At 35.9% G+C, this 17,743-nt stretch overlaps 1 protein-coding gene across 4 annotated transcripts in view; it reads left to right on the top strand.

Annotated features, from left to right (window-relative positions):
- LOC111516700 (cytochrome P450 302a1, mitochondrial) overlaps positions 1 to 17,743 on the top strand; it is a 187,519-nt gene that overhangs the window by 100,693 nt on the left and 69,083 nt on the right. The window contains exons 8-11 of one of the 4 annotated variants that reach the window (XM_074186606.1): positions 1,983 to 2,145; positions 11,837 to 11,924; positions 12,102 to 12,430; positions 15,819 to 16,262. In XM_074186606.1, coding sequence (XP_074042707.1) covers positions 1,983 to 2,145; positions 11,837 to 11,924; positions 12,102 to 12,426 — 576 coding nt within the window. In that variant the 3' untranslated portion in view covers positions 12,427 to 12,430; positions 15,819 to 16,262. Of the gene's footprint in view, positions 1 to 1,982; positions 2,146 to 11,836; positions 11,925 to 12,101; positions 12,431 to 15,818; positions 16,263 to 17,743 lie in introns of those variants that run through there. The other 3 variants (XM_074186607.1, XM_074186609.1, XM_074186608.1) reach the window with 3 other exon arrangements.

Here is a 17,743-nt window from a genome sequence, read left to right as displayed (position 1 = left end):
ATTCATGCTCCTACAACTTCTTCATTTTTTGAGCCGTCTGTGTAACAGGCAACTTCTGCATTTATTGGAGGTCCTCCCTTCCATGCCTCTCTGCCTCTGCCTGTTATAATTGTTTTGAAGTTTTTTCCGAAACTATACTGAGGAAGCATCTCATCCGATGGCATTCCCATTACGGGGTCGTTTTCCAACTCTTTGTTTAGCTCATTGTACCATCCATAGACATAACTCAAGATTTAAAAAAAATGTTTGACACTCGTTTCGGACATATGTTACAGTTTCAGCTGCTTAGCATCTTCGGTTTGCTGGACGCCCCAGCACATTAACAACTGGTGAAAATGTTAACAAAGCGAAGAACATTTTTATGGAGAATCGTCGAATCACTATAAGAGAAGTTGTTGAGGATGTCGGCATGTCGGTTGGTTCATGCTATGCCAGTTTTTTGGAAATTTCTGACATGAAACGTGAGGCAGCGAAGTTCGTTCCAAAATTGATGAATCTCGACCAAAACAACCGTCGCATGAACATCGCTCAGGAATTGTTGAATGACGTCAAGGACGATCCAGATTTGCTTGATCGTAGCATAACATTTGTACATGATGCTTCGCAATAGAATTTCAGATTGTGTCGACGTTCACTTCTTGGTACTAAGAAATTGATTTCGGCTAGAAGAACCGTACTGTCAATATTGTTGTTTAGTAATTTATGCAGGAATTTCATACCAAGGATGACTCTCCTATTTTCCAAAGATGTCATATCAAATCGTGTCAACAATATGTTATGATCGATGCCTCTCGTGGGGTATTGATCATCAACTTTTAGACATAAGTATTTTAGGAACTTCCTTTGCACGCTCTCAATTGATGTTTTTGGTAGTCGTAAACTGGATTCCATAACACAGAGCCATACTCTAACTCAGATCTGCCATACGCAAAATGAAGCAATTTTAAGGTGGCAATACTTTTGAAGTTTTTGCTATCCAAGCATCCTATTTGCATCAGCAGTCATATTCCTTATATGTGTGGTAAATGTTAATTTACTGTCGTATGTTATACCAAGATCTTTTATCCCATGTACGCGGTTGATTTTAGTATTGTTGATTGAATAATCGTACATTAAAGTTCGCTTCTTTGTTGTGAATTATATTATTTTACATTTGGATGCGTAGGCTAGGAATATTTAAAGAGGTTGCTTACTCATTAATAAAAACAAAAAATTAAAGAGGTCCAAGATTAGAACCTTGTGGTACCCTAGATGTAACTACGTACCGAGCCGATTTTAAAGATTCATATTCGACGAATTGTTTTCTTTTAAACAGATATGATTCAATTAGAGTAAGCAGTTGGTTAGAGAGTCTCAATTTTGTCAATTTGCCGAGAAGAACATAATGGTCTATTTGATCGAAGGCTTTTTGAAAGTCTAAATAAACAACATCGACTTGTTTTTGCTTGTTATGCGTTGAAGTTATGCGTCGCTTGCGAAAAGCAGTACAAAAAAAACGTCCGGTATCGTGGAAAAAAATTCATGGCCTCGTGCGACTTATTTCGTTCGCAAGTTTGGGAGAGCCATGTAGGGACAGCGTTTTGCTATGATTGTGGAGATGAAAATCGAATCGATGAGAGAGCTCAATGACATACCATACCGTTAGCACGAGTGTATCATAATTGAGGAAAACTACTTCGAAGAGGACACAATAAAAATTGATGAATGTATAAACTGTTTTTGAGGAAAATGAAAACCTAATTTTTTTCACAGATCTCGAATCTAAGGTTATCAAACTTCACCAACATTATCAGAGAGAACAAAATCATGGCTGGTCGAATGGAACTTGTTTCTCTTAGTTTCAGCTAAGAAACGTTTCGTCGCTGTAGCAGACGAAACGTTTCTTACTACAAGTTCCTTTTACCTACGTCTATTCTCTCCGATCGTTTCTCATACATCAACATAATTCAAATCAACCTACATATGTTTTTAATTTTTTTCAGTTAATCGTTGTGGCCTTTTTGAAAATAACGTCTACGGCTAAACTACCTTCCAGCTATTTACCACCAAATGCAGGTGCTTCTGGAGGTGGTCCAGGATTAACAAGTCCTGTTAGGCCTGGAGGAGCAGGAAACGGAAGGGGAGGAGGAGCTGGTAGTGGATTTGGTAATAAATATAAATAATTATTTGAATTGAAGGGGTTATATTTTTAGGAGTGATTAATTTGTGGGGGAGGAAAGTTTTTGGCTTTCTACTACTTCATCTTTATACAAAAAATATCGTAAATCATGATTAAATTGTGTGTATTTTCTATAATTCTATCCAATTTGGTACTGAAGAGCCTTAAGGCATGTGTCTTACGGCGGAACATCGATGTATACCAGTGAGGATGACAGTGTTCCATATAAGTGCAATTTGTTACCATTCATTTAAAGTAGAACTCATGTGAACTGAGTAGAGAAAAGTATCTTCTGTATAATTCAGTGTTCATATAAGAGTATTTGTTTCGAAAGAATTTTTTCTTTCGTGTAATTCAATGTTTATATGAATGTAGCTGTTTCAGGAGGACTTTCTTCCAGTTTGTGTCTGAAAGTTACTTCTTTGCATGATCCACACATCCATGTATAGAGTTACTTATTTTCAAATTGATTACTTCCTTCCTTTCTTTGGAAGATTCCCACATCTCTTTTTTTTGTATCAAGATGGGGTAGTAGAAAGCCAAAAACTTTCTTTCTCATAAATAATTATCTAATTTATCGATTTCTAATTTTGATATCAACAAACAATTAAATGGTAGTTGATTTACCGTTCATACATTACAATGCACACCATAATGATTTCATTGATTTAAGAATTTGCAACTAGTTCATATTTTTCAGTATATTCATTAATTTTTTCTCATACCTTTTATTATTCATTTGCCTAAGGAAGGATAGTCTCTAGTTGTGAAAATTCTATACGCAATACCAGAGTAGTTAAAGATATAACTCAAATTATTTATATTTGACTTACGTTTTATAATATAATAGGTATGAATAGAAAACTTTCGCAGAAGGATCATTTTTAAATGCTTAACGGACAATTAATTTTCAGTTGATCTATAGAAAAATACCTTTGGTAGTAACCTAATTGATTCGAGTACTGTTTTATTTAGTGCTCACTCTTCCCATTTCATGTCGTGCAAACTCACTAAAATGGTTCATATCGATTTGACCTTCGAATATTCCGGAAGCCGTTAGTTACATTTGTTACTGGTTTACTCACGATCCAAAGCTCACTTCAAAGAAAGTTGCTTATTTTATGATACGAATGGCAAGACCAACTGAATGGAAATAGAGGAACGTGATAGGTTGGAATGATCGATCGAAGGTGAAGATATCAGTTACAATACTTAAAACAATGGCAATTGTGACTTCGTCTTCCTTATCGAAGAAGGAATTCCGCGGTTTTATTCGATGAATCAATGTACTAAATGAGTATTGCTCACTTTTAATCACGAAGTTACTGTTGTCGAGATCGTTCTTAAATAGGGGAGAAGTCTTTTGCTCTGTCGGAACAACCGTGCCAAATGAAATTCACAAATATTTTAAATTGTCAACTACAGATAATTCACCTACCATATAATGATAATATACAGTGTGTCTTGGGGTTTCACCTATATAAGTCTTTCCACAGGAATGAGGTACATTGTAAATTCAATCTTTTGTTTCTTTACCAGTATTTTCGGGTTTGGTTTGTGTCAAAACGAGATCTCAATGCTTTGGTAGCTCTAAAAATTGTTCTTACATAATATCTATAAACGATGCGTTCTCATTTCTTAGACAAACCTGGGAACATAAGGTATGACGTTAGTTGTGAGGGATGTGTGTTATTCTTGGGTTTATGATAATTGCGGAATCAATATACGTTATGGAAAATGAGAATTAAAACTTCTGATGTTGTTATAGTTTTTTGATGAACCCGTTCTCAATCAAACAGTAAGGCCTAAAACGCGATACCACCGTGTATTCGAATTTATTTTTTCTACACCCGTACTCTAACAATACACTTAAATGACCATAATCCGTTTCATAATGATATCCATTATGATACAGATTTTTCATAACGATACAGATTATCAACAAATAGAAACCCATAATTTTTCAATCAAGAATCCTGTTCCTTTGTTTGTCCCAGATTCTAAGCTAAGTAACTAATTGCTTTATTTGTCAAAATCAGTTTTCATATTACCTACCTATATTATCAAAATGTCTGAAAACAGCGATATAGAAGGAATACCATCGACTCCAATATTTTTAAAAGATCAGATTAATTACAGTTGTTATATTCAATATAAATATAATTAGAATCTTTATAGTTTTCATATATCCATGATAATACCATTAAGTTTGTGTTTTTTTAAAAAAATATGAGTTAATTACTGTAAATGTGTTCAATACAAATATAATATTTATAGTATTTCATTATTTATCGGGTTTAGAAAAAATAGCGTATGCAACTCTCATGTAATGGTTATTAATACACTCGCATATACCATACAAAACTCGCCTTCGGCTCGTTTCGTATCCCGGTTAATGCTTGTGTCTTAATAACCATCATTACATGATCGTTGCATAATATACTATTATGCACCGTCCAAAAGGGTCACTTGTGATCTGTTTTTGCGAGCGCGCAAAAACTGCTGAGTGACCCTTGCAGAGTTGTCAACCGCAGCGGAATTCCGTTACTGTAGCGGAATTTACTCGACGGTAGCGGCGTAGCGGATTTGAACATGAAGTAGCGGAATTTTCTACAAAGTTCAGTTTTTGGATATTTTCAATCATTTCATAAACCTCATCTTCTAATCTCCAATATTTTGAAACTAAAAGTCTCGACTGTCTAGGGTATTATAAATTATATGGAACAAATTACAGTGGAATTGAAAGACAGTTCTTCTGACTGTAGCCTGAGCGCGAAAGCTACCGCAGTTGTGATTGACTTTTTCTCAACATTGGTTTTCTGATTCCAACTTGAAAGGATGGATTAGACATGTCGCGAATGATTGTTCAAGAGCTCAGTATGACTATACGTACGTGAACAAATTGAAAATTAGCATGATCTTGATTCCTGACATTAGTAACAGTTCAGTTTTGTGGTATCTGAACTGTACACAAACTATAAACTGTAAGTTCTGTGTATTTAATTCTGGATAGGGCGCATGTGCGAACTAATTGCGTCAGATATATAGGCGTAGCCGCTATGTATAGGGACTTTATAGTTCATCCAGTTGGCAACACTGCACCCTTGCTTCTTTCCATTAGAATAAACACGATATAGTTATCGTTGGGTCTTATGAGATAATTTATAAAATATTTTGAGTTTTTCTTTGAGGTAAAAATACGTTCAGGCGGATTAACACATTTTGTTTTCCAGGAATTGGAACTTTTGGAAAGGTGTGTTAGACACTTTGCAATTCCGAATTCGAATCCGATAGTAGATCCTCATTGATATTAGGTTAATCGGCATCGCGAGATAAGCACTAAATTATCTATTTTATAACTTTCATTATGGTGAATAATTGGGTGATAATTGAAAATACTTCTAAATACTACTCACGCATATATATATATATATATATATATATATATATATATATATATATATATATACATATATATATATATATATATATATATATATATATATATATATATATATATATATATATATATATATATATATATATATATATATATATATATGTACAATCGATCGCTTCAAAAACACTCCACTAACTTTTTTCGAAAGCTTCTGATAATTCCTTTTCCAGATTCTGTGTTTCACTATCACTGTCGTCATTTAAATCAATAATGATTTCATTTCCACCATTATTGTGGAAGTGTCCAATTTCCATATAGTCTTCTACAACTAAAATTAATTTTTTAATCCTTGTCTGCTAGATACTTCTATTTTAATTAACTCTATTATCTTCTTATCAAATTTTGAAAAATTATTTTTATGCCTGGTGCTTTGTTTCGATTTTCCCCAAATCAACTCGATGGGATTGAAAACTCAAAAATAGAGGAAAAGTTACTTTTATAAAAGTGTTTGTAAAATATCAAGTAGTTGATTTTTGATATAGTAATATTCAAAATACAAATTGTTATCCATTAAAAAACTTTGTATTTCATCTTTCCTCAAAACTTAATTCGGTACTTTGATGAACTGTCGCGAATGATAGGAAGCGTTGTCAAAAACTATTACATTATACGCGTTCAAATTTGGGATGAATGATTTCAAATCATTCCTCGAAAATATTAGCTTCCGTGTTCTTATAATAGTCAACATTGCAGTCCTCAAGTTTTTCTCCACATAATTTCAAAGAATTCGGAACCCATTCTTCACTTCCTCCGCAATGCACAATGAATAGTCGCAATTCTTTGTTGGCAGGCATGTTAGGCGTACACATTCTTTAACCATCAGTACACTCTTTCGTAATTATGTCGTGAGTGTCATACCAAGTTTTGTCCAAATAGAAAATTTGCCGTTGTTCTTGTCTATAGTTACTTGTTCCAAGTATTTGTTACGTACTTCCACTATTCTTCTGCTTTCCATAACTGCTTGACGTTTGTTTATTATTTTAAATCTAAATCCTAGTTTCTTCATCCAATTCTGAAGAGTATGCAGTATTCAATTTCTTCCTTATGATTTCAGTTGTAGGAATCTCATTGCTTTTGTAACAGTCGTATATTGTTTTTTTCCATGATTTTATTAGATGAACATATAAAGGTTTTGATAATCCTTTATCACATCGCGTCTTACGTTCATAAGGTTTGTTTTTGACTATTTTACGTACAGTTGAGAAAGGAATTTCGGTCAAATCTGATGTTGCTTGTAATGGTTTGTTGCTCTCGAAATCAAACTTGAGATGTAGATTATTATACATTGAAACATACTATCTGTGTTTCAATATTCAAATGCATTCGAATTTTTTCCACTGGTATCTCTTTTTCGCATTGTTCACCATCGCTATTGGAAACACTACTCTGCAAAAAGTCTGCGTTGTTATCACACTCGTTATTACTATTAGTACTTGTCCAAGGACGCCACATTTCAAACAGATAACAAAAATTTCGAGTTATAATAACTGCACCAATATTGAATTTCAACACTCGAATCTCGATCAGTTCCTGAACTGAACACGACGACGATAACCATCCCCGCATTTTCCGACTTCTATTCGTCACCATGACAAGACTTCAAATTTAATTTTATGACTCTCCAGCCAATCATAAAACTTGCTTAGTAAAAATTTTATCCAATACGAAACGCCAAGTCTACAGTCCACGTAGATTAGTTCTCAGCCGGTTCATTTCTATGTATTGTTTTATTTGGCCTTTGAGAGTGCTGCCACATTTAAATGTACACTTCAGTCTATTACTTCGACTACACCTCGCAGATGATTTGAAAATTATTTATTTAGTGTTGTTGATAACTTTTATCGTTTTTTGTTATGAAAGCAACGGGTTGTACTGTTAAGTCGTAATTTCACTTGTTATATAAAAAAAAAAACTGTAAGAGATTCTTATGTTCATGTGTGTATACCTAATGTTTGTCATTATTGTCTGAATTAGGTCAACTAAGAAAATGTTGAACGTACTTCCACATTGGATAAATGTTGTTCAGCGGTTTAGAAGTCCTTTTTTTATTATATAAAGAGTACACGTAACTATCGGAAGTGATTGAATGTTTTGTAAAACGGGTCTGTCGTTGTTTAGTAGCATTTCTCTTCAGACATAGTCAACTAGAGCAACACGCCCATTGGTCACGTTTCTTCTGTAAGCAATTTTCTATCGAACTGCACGAACCTGTAAGTTATTCAAGAGCAAGCACACTACTTTCCATACTTAACCCTACAAAACTATTTTTTTTGGTCGTTATAATGTTTTTATTACTTGTATTCGTGTTTTGGTTGGTTGCCGGGTTTTGCCGTGATCTTCTTTGGTTACAATCTTAAACGTTTCAACTGCAACTGCGGCAGTAATCTTCAATGTCGTGCTCTAAGTACTCTTCTTGACGTATCAACTGTTGATACGTCAACACCTACGTTGGTAGGTAGGTAGGTCTAAAGTGGGTGGGTCTATTCGACCCTTCACCGCAACCCACGAAGGTTTATTGTGGCTCGCACCTATTTACACGCGGACAAATAAATCCAGGTTTTTAATGAAGCCGATTAGTTTGTAGGGTGAGTGGTCTTTCAGGTGAGAGTACGGATCTGCCGAACTCTAAGCACCTGATTCGGTCCCCAGCGGGGCAGGCACAAAGTATATGCTCTGCAGTTTCATCATTTTCCAGACAGAGGCGACACACACTGTTTTCCGACAGTCCACGTCTCTGCATATGATGATTCAAATGACAGCGACCTGTAAGAAGCCCTGTTAGACATCGTAGTTCATCCCTACTGTCTTTGTATATAGTCTATACAGGCTGATTCACGGTGGATGGCACATTAGACGTTTCTGGTGAACCAGAAAACGGATCACTTTGAAAATTTAATGGAGGGCATATTCGGACATTCTCTAGCCAACTAAAATATTTTCGACAATGCGGTGTTGCCGCTTCTATTAGAAAGCAGTAGCAACTTTGATTTTTCAAATGGAACACTCTGTATATAATATTATTTTTGGAATCTCCAACAATTGCCCGACAACTTTTCTTGATATTTCCCTGTACCTATCTGTTACCGTTTTCGAAATAAAAATTATTTTCAATTTTTTTCTTCGAAAATCATGACTTCTAAAAATGCCGATATCTTTTAGTTAAGAAGTACTATGATATCGAAATTTGGTTTGGAGTTAGGTGATACTTGGACACTTCCCACACGTCAGCCTAATCTCCGTTACTTCAATACAGGGTGGTAAAAAAATACAGTTTTTTCGTTTGCTTGAAAAAGTTGCTGAAATTTGCCATTTTAAATGGAACACCCTGTATATTATTGAAAATTCGGAAAGCTGCTGAAATTTGCTTTCTTTCTATGTATATCATACCTATACCTAACTAGTCATGAACATTTATTTGTGAAAATGTCCCTTCAGAATGGTATTTCCATTCGGTATTTGGTAAGCAGGCCATGATTACTATTTGACAGTAGCGTTGTGACATTCTCCTAATAATATCGACATTTTCGTCACTTCAGAAGTTGCAAATACCTTCAAAACGATGGAACAAAACTATTCAAACGAAGTTCTTATGAATTTGTTTATTATTTTTGGACAGTGTGACAAAATTATCAGCAGAACATGTAGAAAGTTCAATGAAATGTATCCGAATCTACCGCCAATGAACCTCAAGAAATTTATACGAATTCAGAACAATTTCAATATGTTTGGATAAACTTTAAAAAAGCACCAAGAAACTTGAAATTGGAAATATTGATATGAATAATCATAAAAAAGTAAAACAATCATGTGGAATATTTCAAAATATGTTCGAATCGCTGGCCGTTCACTTCCAAGCACTTTAAAATGCGGGTGTTGACTGCTTTCGTGGTGGCAGATCTGATTTCATTGGGATCCAAATCTTCAAATGTTTGGGCAATCCTTTCTAACAATTCATCTCTCGAACGCACGGGTATTTTGTAAACTTTTTCTTTAAACATTCCCCACAAATAAAAATCTAATGGATTAAGATCGGGTGATCTCGCTAGCCAATTCCATGGTCCCAAGCGCCTCATCCACCGATCGTCAAATAGTCTATCCAGTTCTGCGCTCACTTCTCTTGTGCAATGTGCAGGAGCTCCGTCTAGTTGGTACCAACAGTTTCGATAATCTTCGAGTGGCAGATTATCCACGAAACTGTCTACAGTATTCTCCAAAATATTCAGGTAGCTTCTGGATGTTAATGACTCCTCGTATATCACGTACCTCAATTTGTTGTCCATCAACATGCAGAAGACATTAAAACTAAATTTTTCTTGAAATCCGGCTTCTTTTGTGACGTGAGGATTTTCACTGGACCAATAATGACGATTTTTTTCTATGAAAATCCCTTCTCTCGAAAATTTCGATTCATCAGTCCAAATAATTTTATTTAAAAAAAGTGGATCTTCTTGAATGCGTGTCAACAACATTTCACAAAATTCTACTCTCTGTTGAGGATCTTGAGGCTTTATTGCTTGAATTTTGGTGAATTTATAATCATGCATTTTATGTCTTCGCAAGATTCTTTGAACCGATGAATATTTTATACCCAAATCTTCTTCAGCACTTCTTATCGATGACTCGGGAAATGCGTGAAAATATGCTAAGACATTAATCTGGTTGTCTTCGAAAGTTACGGATCGAGGCAAGTTTCTTGGTGCTTTTAAAGTTGATCCAAATGCATTGAAATTGTTCTGAATTCGTATAAATTTCTTGAGGTTCATTGGCGGCAGATTCGGATACATTTCATTGAACTTTCTACATGTTCTGCTGATAATTTTGTCACACTGTCCAAAAATAATAAACAAATCAAATATTGATATCATAGTACTTCTTAACTAAAAGATATCGGCATTTTTAGAAGTCATGATTTTCGAAGAAAAAAATTGAAATTAATTTTTATTTCGAAAACGGTAACAGATAGGTATAGGAAAATATCAAGAAAAGTTGTCGGGCAATTGTTGGAGATTCCAAAAATAATATTATATACAGAGTGTTCCATTTGAAAAATCAAAGTTGCTACTGCTTTCTAATAGAAGCGGCAATACCGCATTGTCGAAAATATTTTAGTTGGCTAGAGAATGTCCGAATATGCCCTCCATTAAATTTTCAAAGTGATCCGTTGTCTGGTTCACCAGAAACGTCTAATGTGCCATCCACCGTGAATCAGCCTGTATACAATGCTACTGTAGTCCAACAACTGTTTGGTATCTAGCTTCGAAGAGTGAATGAACGCCTGGGAGTGAGCCAAACCTGGAAACTGGGAATAGTACTTTATAAGGCAGTTTGTAGTTGACAGTTGGAGGCATAAAGTCAGAGGTCATTTTCAGAATGCTGTGACTTCTAATGTCAACCAACAGTTTGTTGCACTCTGCATTGAATTGATTCGTACAGTTGGCAATGTGCACAAGTCTGTATGCAGTCCATCTAGCCTCTCTCTCCAGAAAAATGTGGGGAGGAGGTGGATCTAGAAGGATCTCCATGGCTGCTGAAGGTGTGGTACTGATGGCACCACTGATAGCCAGACAAGCCTGTCTCTGTGAGCCAGAGCTTCGATTGAGCCGTTTTCATAAATCCAATGGATTTGTTTGGGACCTACACCCCAAGTTTTACCACAAATCCTTCGACATGTCCATAGAGACAGTCTGGCTTTGTGTAAAACTTTTTCCAAGTGAGCGTTCCAGGTGAGTTTTTTTATCAAGGACAATGCCAAGATATTTCACCTCCGTTCCAAATGGAATGACCACACCATTGAGGGAAAGTGGCGTAACGGTTTCTTTTCTTATTGAAAAGGATTACCACAGTTTTGCTGGGGTTGACAGACATCTGATCCCTCATGCACCAACTGTGAACAACATCCCAAGGCGCTTTGGAGGACTTTGTCAAGATGACAAGTCATCTGCATAAGTTTGCAGACCAACTTTGTTTCTGTCGAGGACATCAAGCAGGCTATCCACCAGGAGCGACCACTGAAGGGAAGATAGTACCCCACCTTGAGGGCAGCCCCAGGTGACCCTGGGGCTGCCCTCGCAATCTCCATTGTGTTGGTATGGATGGATGGAATTGCAATGAATAGTAATCTCCGTATGGGAAGGTTTCTGATAAATTGAAAACTCATATTTGCTGTTCATTCTACTGATTGTCATTGTTACTTCATTTCATTTAATATTTTGATTCAGGAAATGGTGGCGCAGGAGGCAATGGAGATCAAATTCCCATAATTTCATATGAAAATGTGAATAACGGCGACGGCAGTTACAAATGGAGGTATGATACATTCATGGTTGATATCAATTTGAGTAACAAAAAGTTCAGAAACAGTTCAATACTATAATTTTCCATACCAAAACATAACATTCTGGACAAAATAACAATTTCAATATTCGAGATGATCATACCAAAAAATATTTTACAACTGTTTTAATGTTCCATATTTCACTTCAGTTACGAAACTGGGAACGGCATCAAAGCCCAAGAAGAGGGTGAACTCAAACCCGGAGGTGAAGAAGGGATTCAATCTGCAGTTGGATCGTACTCTTACACTGCTCCCGATGGCACAGAAATAAAAGTGGAATATACTGCTGACGAAAATGGATTCGTACCGGTAGGAGATCATCTTCCAACTTCACCACCAATACCCCCAGAAATATTGAAATCACTCGAACAAAATGCCGCAGAAGAAGCTGGCCAAAGAGTGGGAGGCAATGGCGGTGGAAATGGCGGTGGAAACGGTGGTGGAAACGGTGGTGGAAATGGATACCGATACTAAGTAAGTGAGTTGGTTTTTCAGAATTCAATTTAAGACAGGATTTCATGTTCCATTGTCACGTATCGACGCATCAACTCGGGGTTTTCCATAGTGGAAAAGCTTCAAAAACTGTTGAAAATCAACAATTCGATGTTGTTTTCCGTCGATTGTGAGCTTGGAGCAAAACACGGGTATTTTTCTTTTGAGTTATTTTACGTTTACTCCGTTAACATATATTTTTATACATCCTTTTATGCATCCATCTACACTGCAGAAATGAAAGTTATACTTTTGGCAATGCAATATATTCTGACACAAAACAGCATTCATTCAATAATTTTCACTGATAGCAAGAGTGCCGTGGATCGACTGAAAAATTTCCGAAATCCTAATCTATTTTCTGAATTGGAAATAGAAATCGCCAGAGCCCATAAATCAATTCTTTCACAAAATAGAAAGATATCTATAATTTGGATAAAAGGACATTCCGGAATAAAAGGAAATGAGGTAGTAGATAGATTAGCAAAGCAAGCCACGTACCGATTTGAATCGAATTTACAAGAAAGATTTGAATGAAATTCGGCAAAATCAATTCAATGAATCTCGGACAGGCAAAAACTTCAAACAGCTCTTCCCAAAGATTATTGGGAAGAAATGGTTTGAACAAGAGAGCGACACAAAATACATAAATACAATAAACCGTTTACGATCAAATCACGCTATCCGCCCAGCTTACAAATTCAAAATTGGATTAACAGATAATCCTCTATGCTCATGTGGACGTTATGGCAATCTCAATCACATCATATTGGAGTGTTCGTACCACATCCACAGTATAAATACCCTTTACTCTGAATTCAAATTTCATAATATATTTTTTCCAATAAACTTAAATTGTATGAAAACAACAGAAATATATACAAATTATTATACAATCATCTAATAAGATGCAAAATTAAAGTATGAATGATCGATTGTAAATATAGTTATAGTACTATATGTAAACAGAAATTAAATCATATTATGTACAAACGCATTGAAAAAAAAATCTATACAAAATTATAAAAAAAAAAATACAAAAAAAATAAGAGAACCAAAAATATAAAACAAATCAAGAAAAAACACTTACCTACTTGAAAAAATAAATTCAAAAAAATCAAAATGCAAAAACAAAAAGAAAAGAATAAAAAAATACAAAAACAAACAGAAATGAAAATTCAAAAAACAAAAAACGAAAAACACCACACATTCTTTATATACTTGTATGATGGGTTGCTTGTCACAGCGATCCTCGGTATGCCTAAAAACCTCGCATCAATTGGAATTTACAGAAAAACCGCCACCGTTTTTATATCGAAAACTATTTTATTGAATGGCGTTCGCAGAGAGCGATTTGTTGAAACGAAGTAAAAGTCTGTGGTTTCATTATTACATACGCATTATTCAGTTTAATATAATTTGCCTGGGGCCTGAAAGGTTAAATAATACTTGTATTGTGGCGGCCTGCATCTTATTTCAGGTAGGCAATGGTAAAGCCAGTAGTGTTCTATTGTGAGAATTAATTACATCTCATTTTAGCTGTATGTTCGCGAATAACCAAGCATTATTGATGCCTGTATTGTTCACTCATTTCACTCCGACTCAGCAAAGAGCAGCAGTCTGATTTTCCCTGACTACCCACGAAAAACCCTGAGAGCAAAACCCGTTCCTTTACAAGCTCACGATTGGGTACCACAATCGTGGCACCCACTACGACCAGAGCTTTCGTATACCCAAATATTCATATAGGATATATCCAACACGTTCCTTTGATATTTCACAGTCACACCTATCTCAATCGGTTTTTTTAGTCCTTTGGGAGCTGTCGGACTTGTCAATTCAGTCCAAGTCTTGGGCTCATTGCGTTTATTCTTTCATCTGATCATGACACCCATTCCATCAGTCTCGTTCCCTGTACTAGTTTGTACAGGTTCCGTGTTGGATTTCGTCATATTCTTCTGGGCGTAATTTTGTACGTTATTTTGCCTGTCTCCTGTGATTCAGTGCCTCACATTCGCATAAGATGTGTAGAGCTGTTTCTATCCCTTCGTTGCATAATCTGCAGCTGAGGTCTCCGTTATACACCCCCATTTTATTCAGGTGTCCTCTAAGCGGACAATAACCGGTTAGTAACCCTGTAATTATTCTGAGCCGAGCTGTAGTTTAAATTTCTATCCGCTCGGTATATTCCAGCTCCCGTTCCATGTTTGGTCTTCGACCCATCTGTACACCAGGTGTTTTTTCCAAACATGTTTTCGGGATGAATAATGGTTTTCCACTTTTCACAGCTCATGATTTTGGCCGTGAAGTTCGTTTTGAAGGTGTACTTCGGTGTCATGTGGTTAGTGCACATATTCAATATGTGCTCCTCCACTTGTTTCGAAATTTCTGTTCGGTCCAATCTTTTGTAGTTCGGTGAGTTTTCCAGTCTGAATTAGCCCATCCTGGCCTCCCTCATTATCACAAAGTGTAAAGGAGGTAGATTCAGGAGCGTCTCCAATGCAGCTGTTGAGGTAGTTCTCATTGCTCCCGTCATTCCCAAACATGCAAGTCTTTGCACCTTGCCTAGTTTGTTGATAGCAGTCGCCTGCTTCATCTTTGGTCACCAGACCAGAGATGCTTGTGTTATCATGGCTTTAACCCATGTTAATTCTCCTGGTACAAAGTCTGAATAATGTTTATGAATCCTGGCTTCGGCTTCAACAGTTTCTTTTTCGCCATTTTTTTTACCATTTTTGCAAAACTAACAAAAGTTGCTTCACAAAAACTGTTCTATCGCATAAACTAATTGTCCGACTGCTGTGAAATTTATACCTACACGTGTCTTTTGAAGGTTAGGTTCAACTAAAAATTATATGAATTCAATACTAGTAGCATCATCTGTGTGTTCGCCTACGAAATTTTCAGCCTAGCTTTCACGTAATCATACCTTTGACTCGATTGAAATCATAATTTAGCGACCGCGCATGCAGACACTTACGAAAATATGATTTTATCATATCTGTTAAATTCTTATATATGTGAGTGTGCGCGTTTGCCACAGTGTATTTATAAATAATTCAGTTCTATATCGAGTCGAGAGTATGAGCCTTTGTAACATACATTATTGCTCACAGAATCAGAACTGAGTGAGTGGTTTATTGAGATACATGACAGATCAATATTTGTTTTTATAATGGTTATAATCACTCAGGTATAAAATATAATTCATCCGCTCTCTCCACTTATTTGTATTTGAGTAGAATCATTTCTTTGTGGTATCTGAGTGTTGTCAGTGGGGATAGTATGTGACCTCTAGCTGAAAAATTATGTACATGTAATTATTATGAATTACTATACCCTTATCTACATAAAATCATATCACTGTATTTCAGGTCTCTTTCCGGAATGTTTCTCCAGGATGCTAGAAAACCAAGATTATACATTAGTATTACTATTTATTGAAATAAACGCATGTTCGTGTATAGCCTGTAATTCCAAATACACCATGAACATGTCAGTACACTCAAGTCATGTAATCAACGGTACTTTTTTGCATCACAATTGTACCTGACAAAATACGGCTTTGAGTCGTGACTATATTATGACGCTTATAATAGATGATGAGTTTATATAATGAATCACTCATATAATTGTAATTATCGATCAAGAAACTGATGACGGCTGCGCACTGAACTGGGAAACCTACCTGTATTGGATTGCGATATCACTCCGTATCAAATATTTTTTGGAAGTTGATATCGTAAACAAACATTGTTTTATTGATACTATGAAAATATTGTAAATGAGGGAATAATAAAACGATTCCTTGAAAAAAATTGTGTATTCATTGCCATTCCTCGCTTCCTCAATGACATTCATGTAATCCGTGAATTGATGATAATAATAATAAAATCACGGAGAAGGTGTGCAGCTTGTAGATGGAGACATCTTACGCCATTTGGATGCCGGAGAGACGTAGACTTACCTCGGGGTGGAACAACGCCACTTGTAACGATATATTCGTTACTGTCATTTCATTGTTTTCATGACACGATAAAATGTGACATCTATGAATTCCATCTAACTGGTATTGGCAAGTGTTCCTCCTAGCATAAGCCATCTTTGTTTCTCTAGTACAGTGGTCGCCAACCTGTCGATCGCGAGCTACCGGTAGCTCGCGGAGGCAATTCTGGTAGCTCTCACAACGATTTCAATTAAAAAAATACAAACTGCAAAAATCAGAGAAGCTTCCGAAAATTCCACGAAAAAATCTAATTGTCATAATATTAAACATAAGCAGCAGCAACGTTGCGGTGAGCGATCTGCCGCTGACGCCATCAAGCTAGAATCGGCTAGAACCGACCAGCCGGACCAGCGCGTTAGTGTTCGAGAACGATCTGGATTGCTTTGAACGGGATAAATACGCATGGCGCGGCGACATTGCGCTTACTTTAAAACTGAACGCGTAACCAACGTCCAGCGGTTGGGTTAGTAGAGAACAACAAAAATAATATTATGGCAAGCAGTTGTAAGAAGGTAAAGACATACCACTTTCATTCGGAATGGGAAGAACAATATTTTTTTACAGAAGTTAAAGATAAAAATGTGTTTGTTATGTAATACTTGGGTCTCCGTTGCTAAAAAAGGAAATATTGAGAGACATCATAAAACTGTACATTCTAATTTTGAAAAATCATTCCCACTACATTCTGGCGCCAGAAAGGAGAAACTGAAACAGTTAAAAAAGCAGTTAATTGGACAACAATCAATATTTTTAAGAACAGTCGACAAAAATAAGGCTGCAACTGAAGCATCGTACCGTGTGTTCCAGATAATTGCACAAAAAAAGAAACCTTATGAAAACGGGGAAATGATAAAACAGGCGTTTTTAGAAGCTGCTGATTCGTTATTTGCCAACTTTAGAAATGAAGACGAGATAGTTTCATCTATAAAATCTATGCAACTTTCTGCTAATACAGTGATGAGACGTGTAGAAATAATGAGCAATGATATTTTTTTACAGTTAAGAACTGACTTAGATAACTGTGTTTATTTTTCACTTCAACTGGATGAATCAACAGATGTCGTTGACACTGCCCAGATGGCCGTGTTCGTCAGGATGGTTTTTAGTGATTTTACGATTAAAGAAGATCTTTTGAAGTTCATTCCACTGAAAGGACACACTACTGGACATGAGTTGTTTTCTCATTTAAAAAATATTATTTCTTCCGAGAAAATTCCAATATCGAAAATTGTAGGCTTGACTACCGATGGCGCTTCAGCTATGGTGGGTTGTGATAAGGGTCTGGTGGCGTTA

Source organism: Leptinotarsa decemlineata, unplaced genomic scaffold (assembly GCF_025532065.1).
Source record: "Leptinotarsa decemlineata unplaced genomic scaffold, Ldec_3_MD MMD2_P_RNA_scaffold_4, whole genome shotgun sequence".
Classification (NCBI taxonomy): Eukaryota; Metazoa; Arthropoda; class Insecta; order Coleoptera; family Chrysomelidae; genus Leptinotarsa; species Leptinotarsa decemlineata.
The sequence above is the reverse complement of the archived record's forward strand: the minus strand, read 5'-3'. Positions and strand labels throughout refer to the sequence as shown.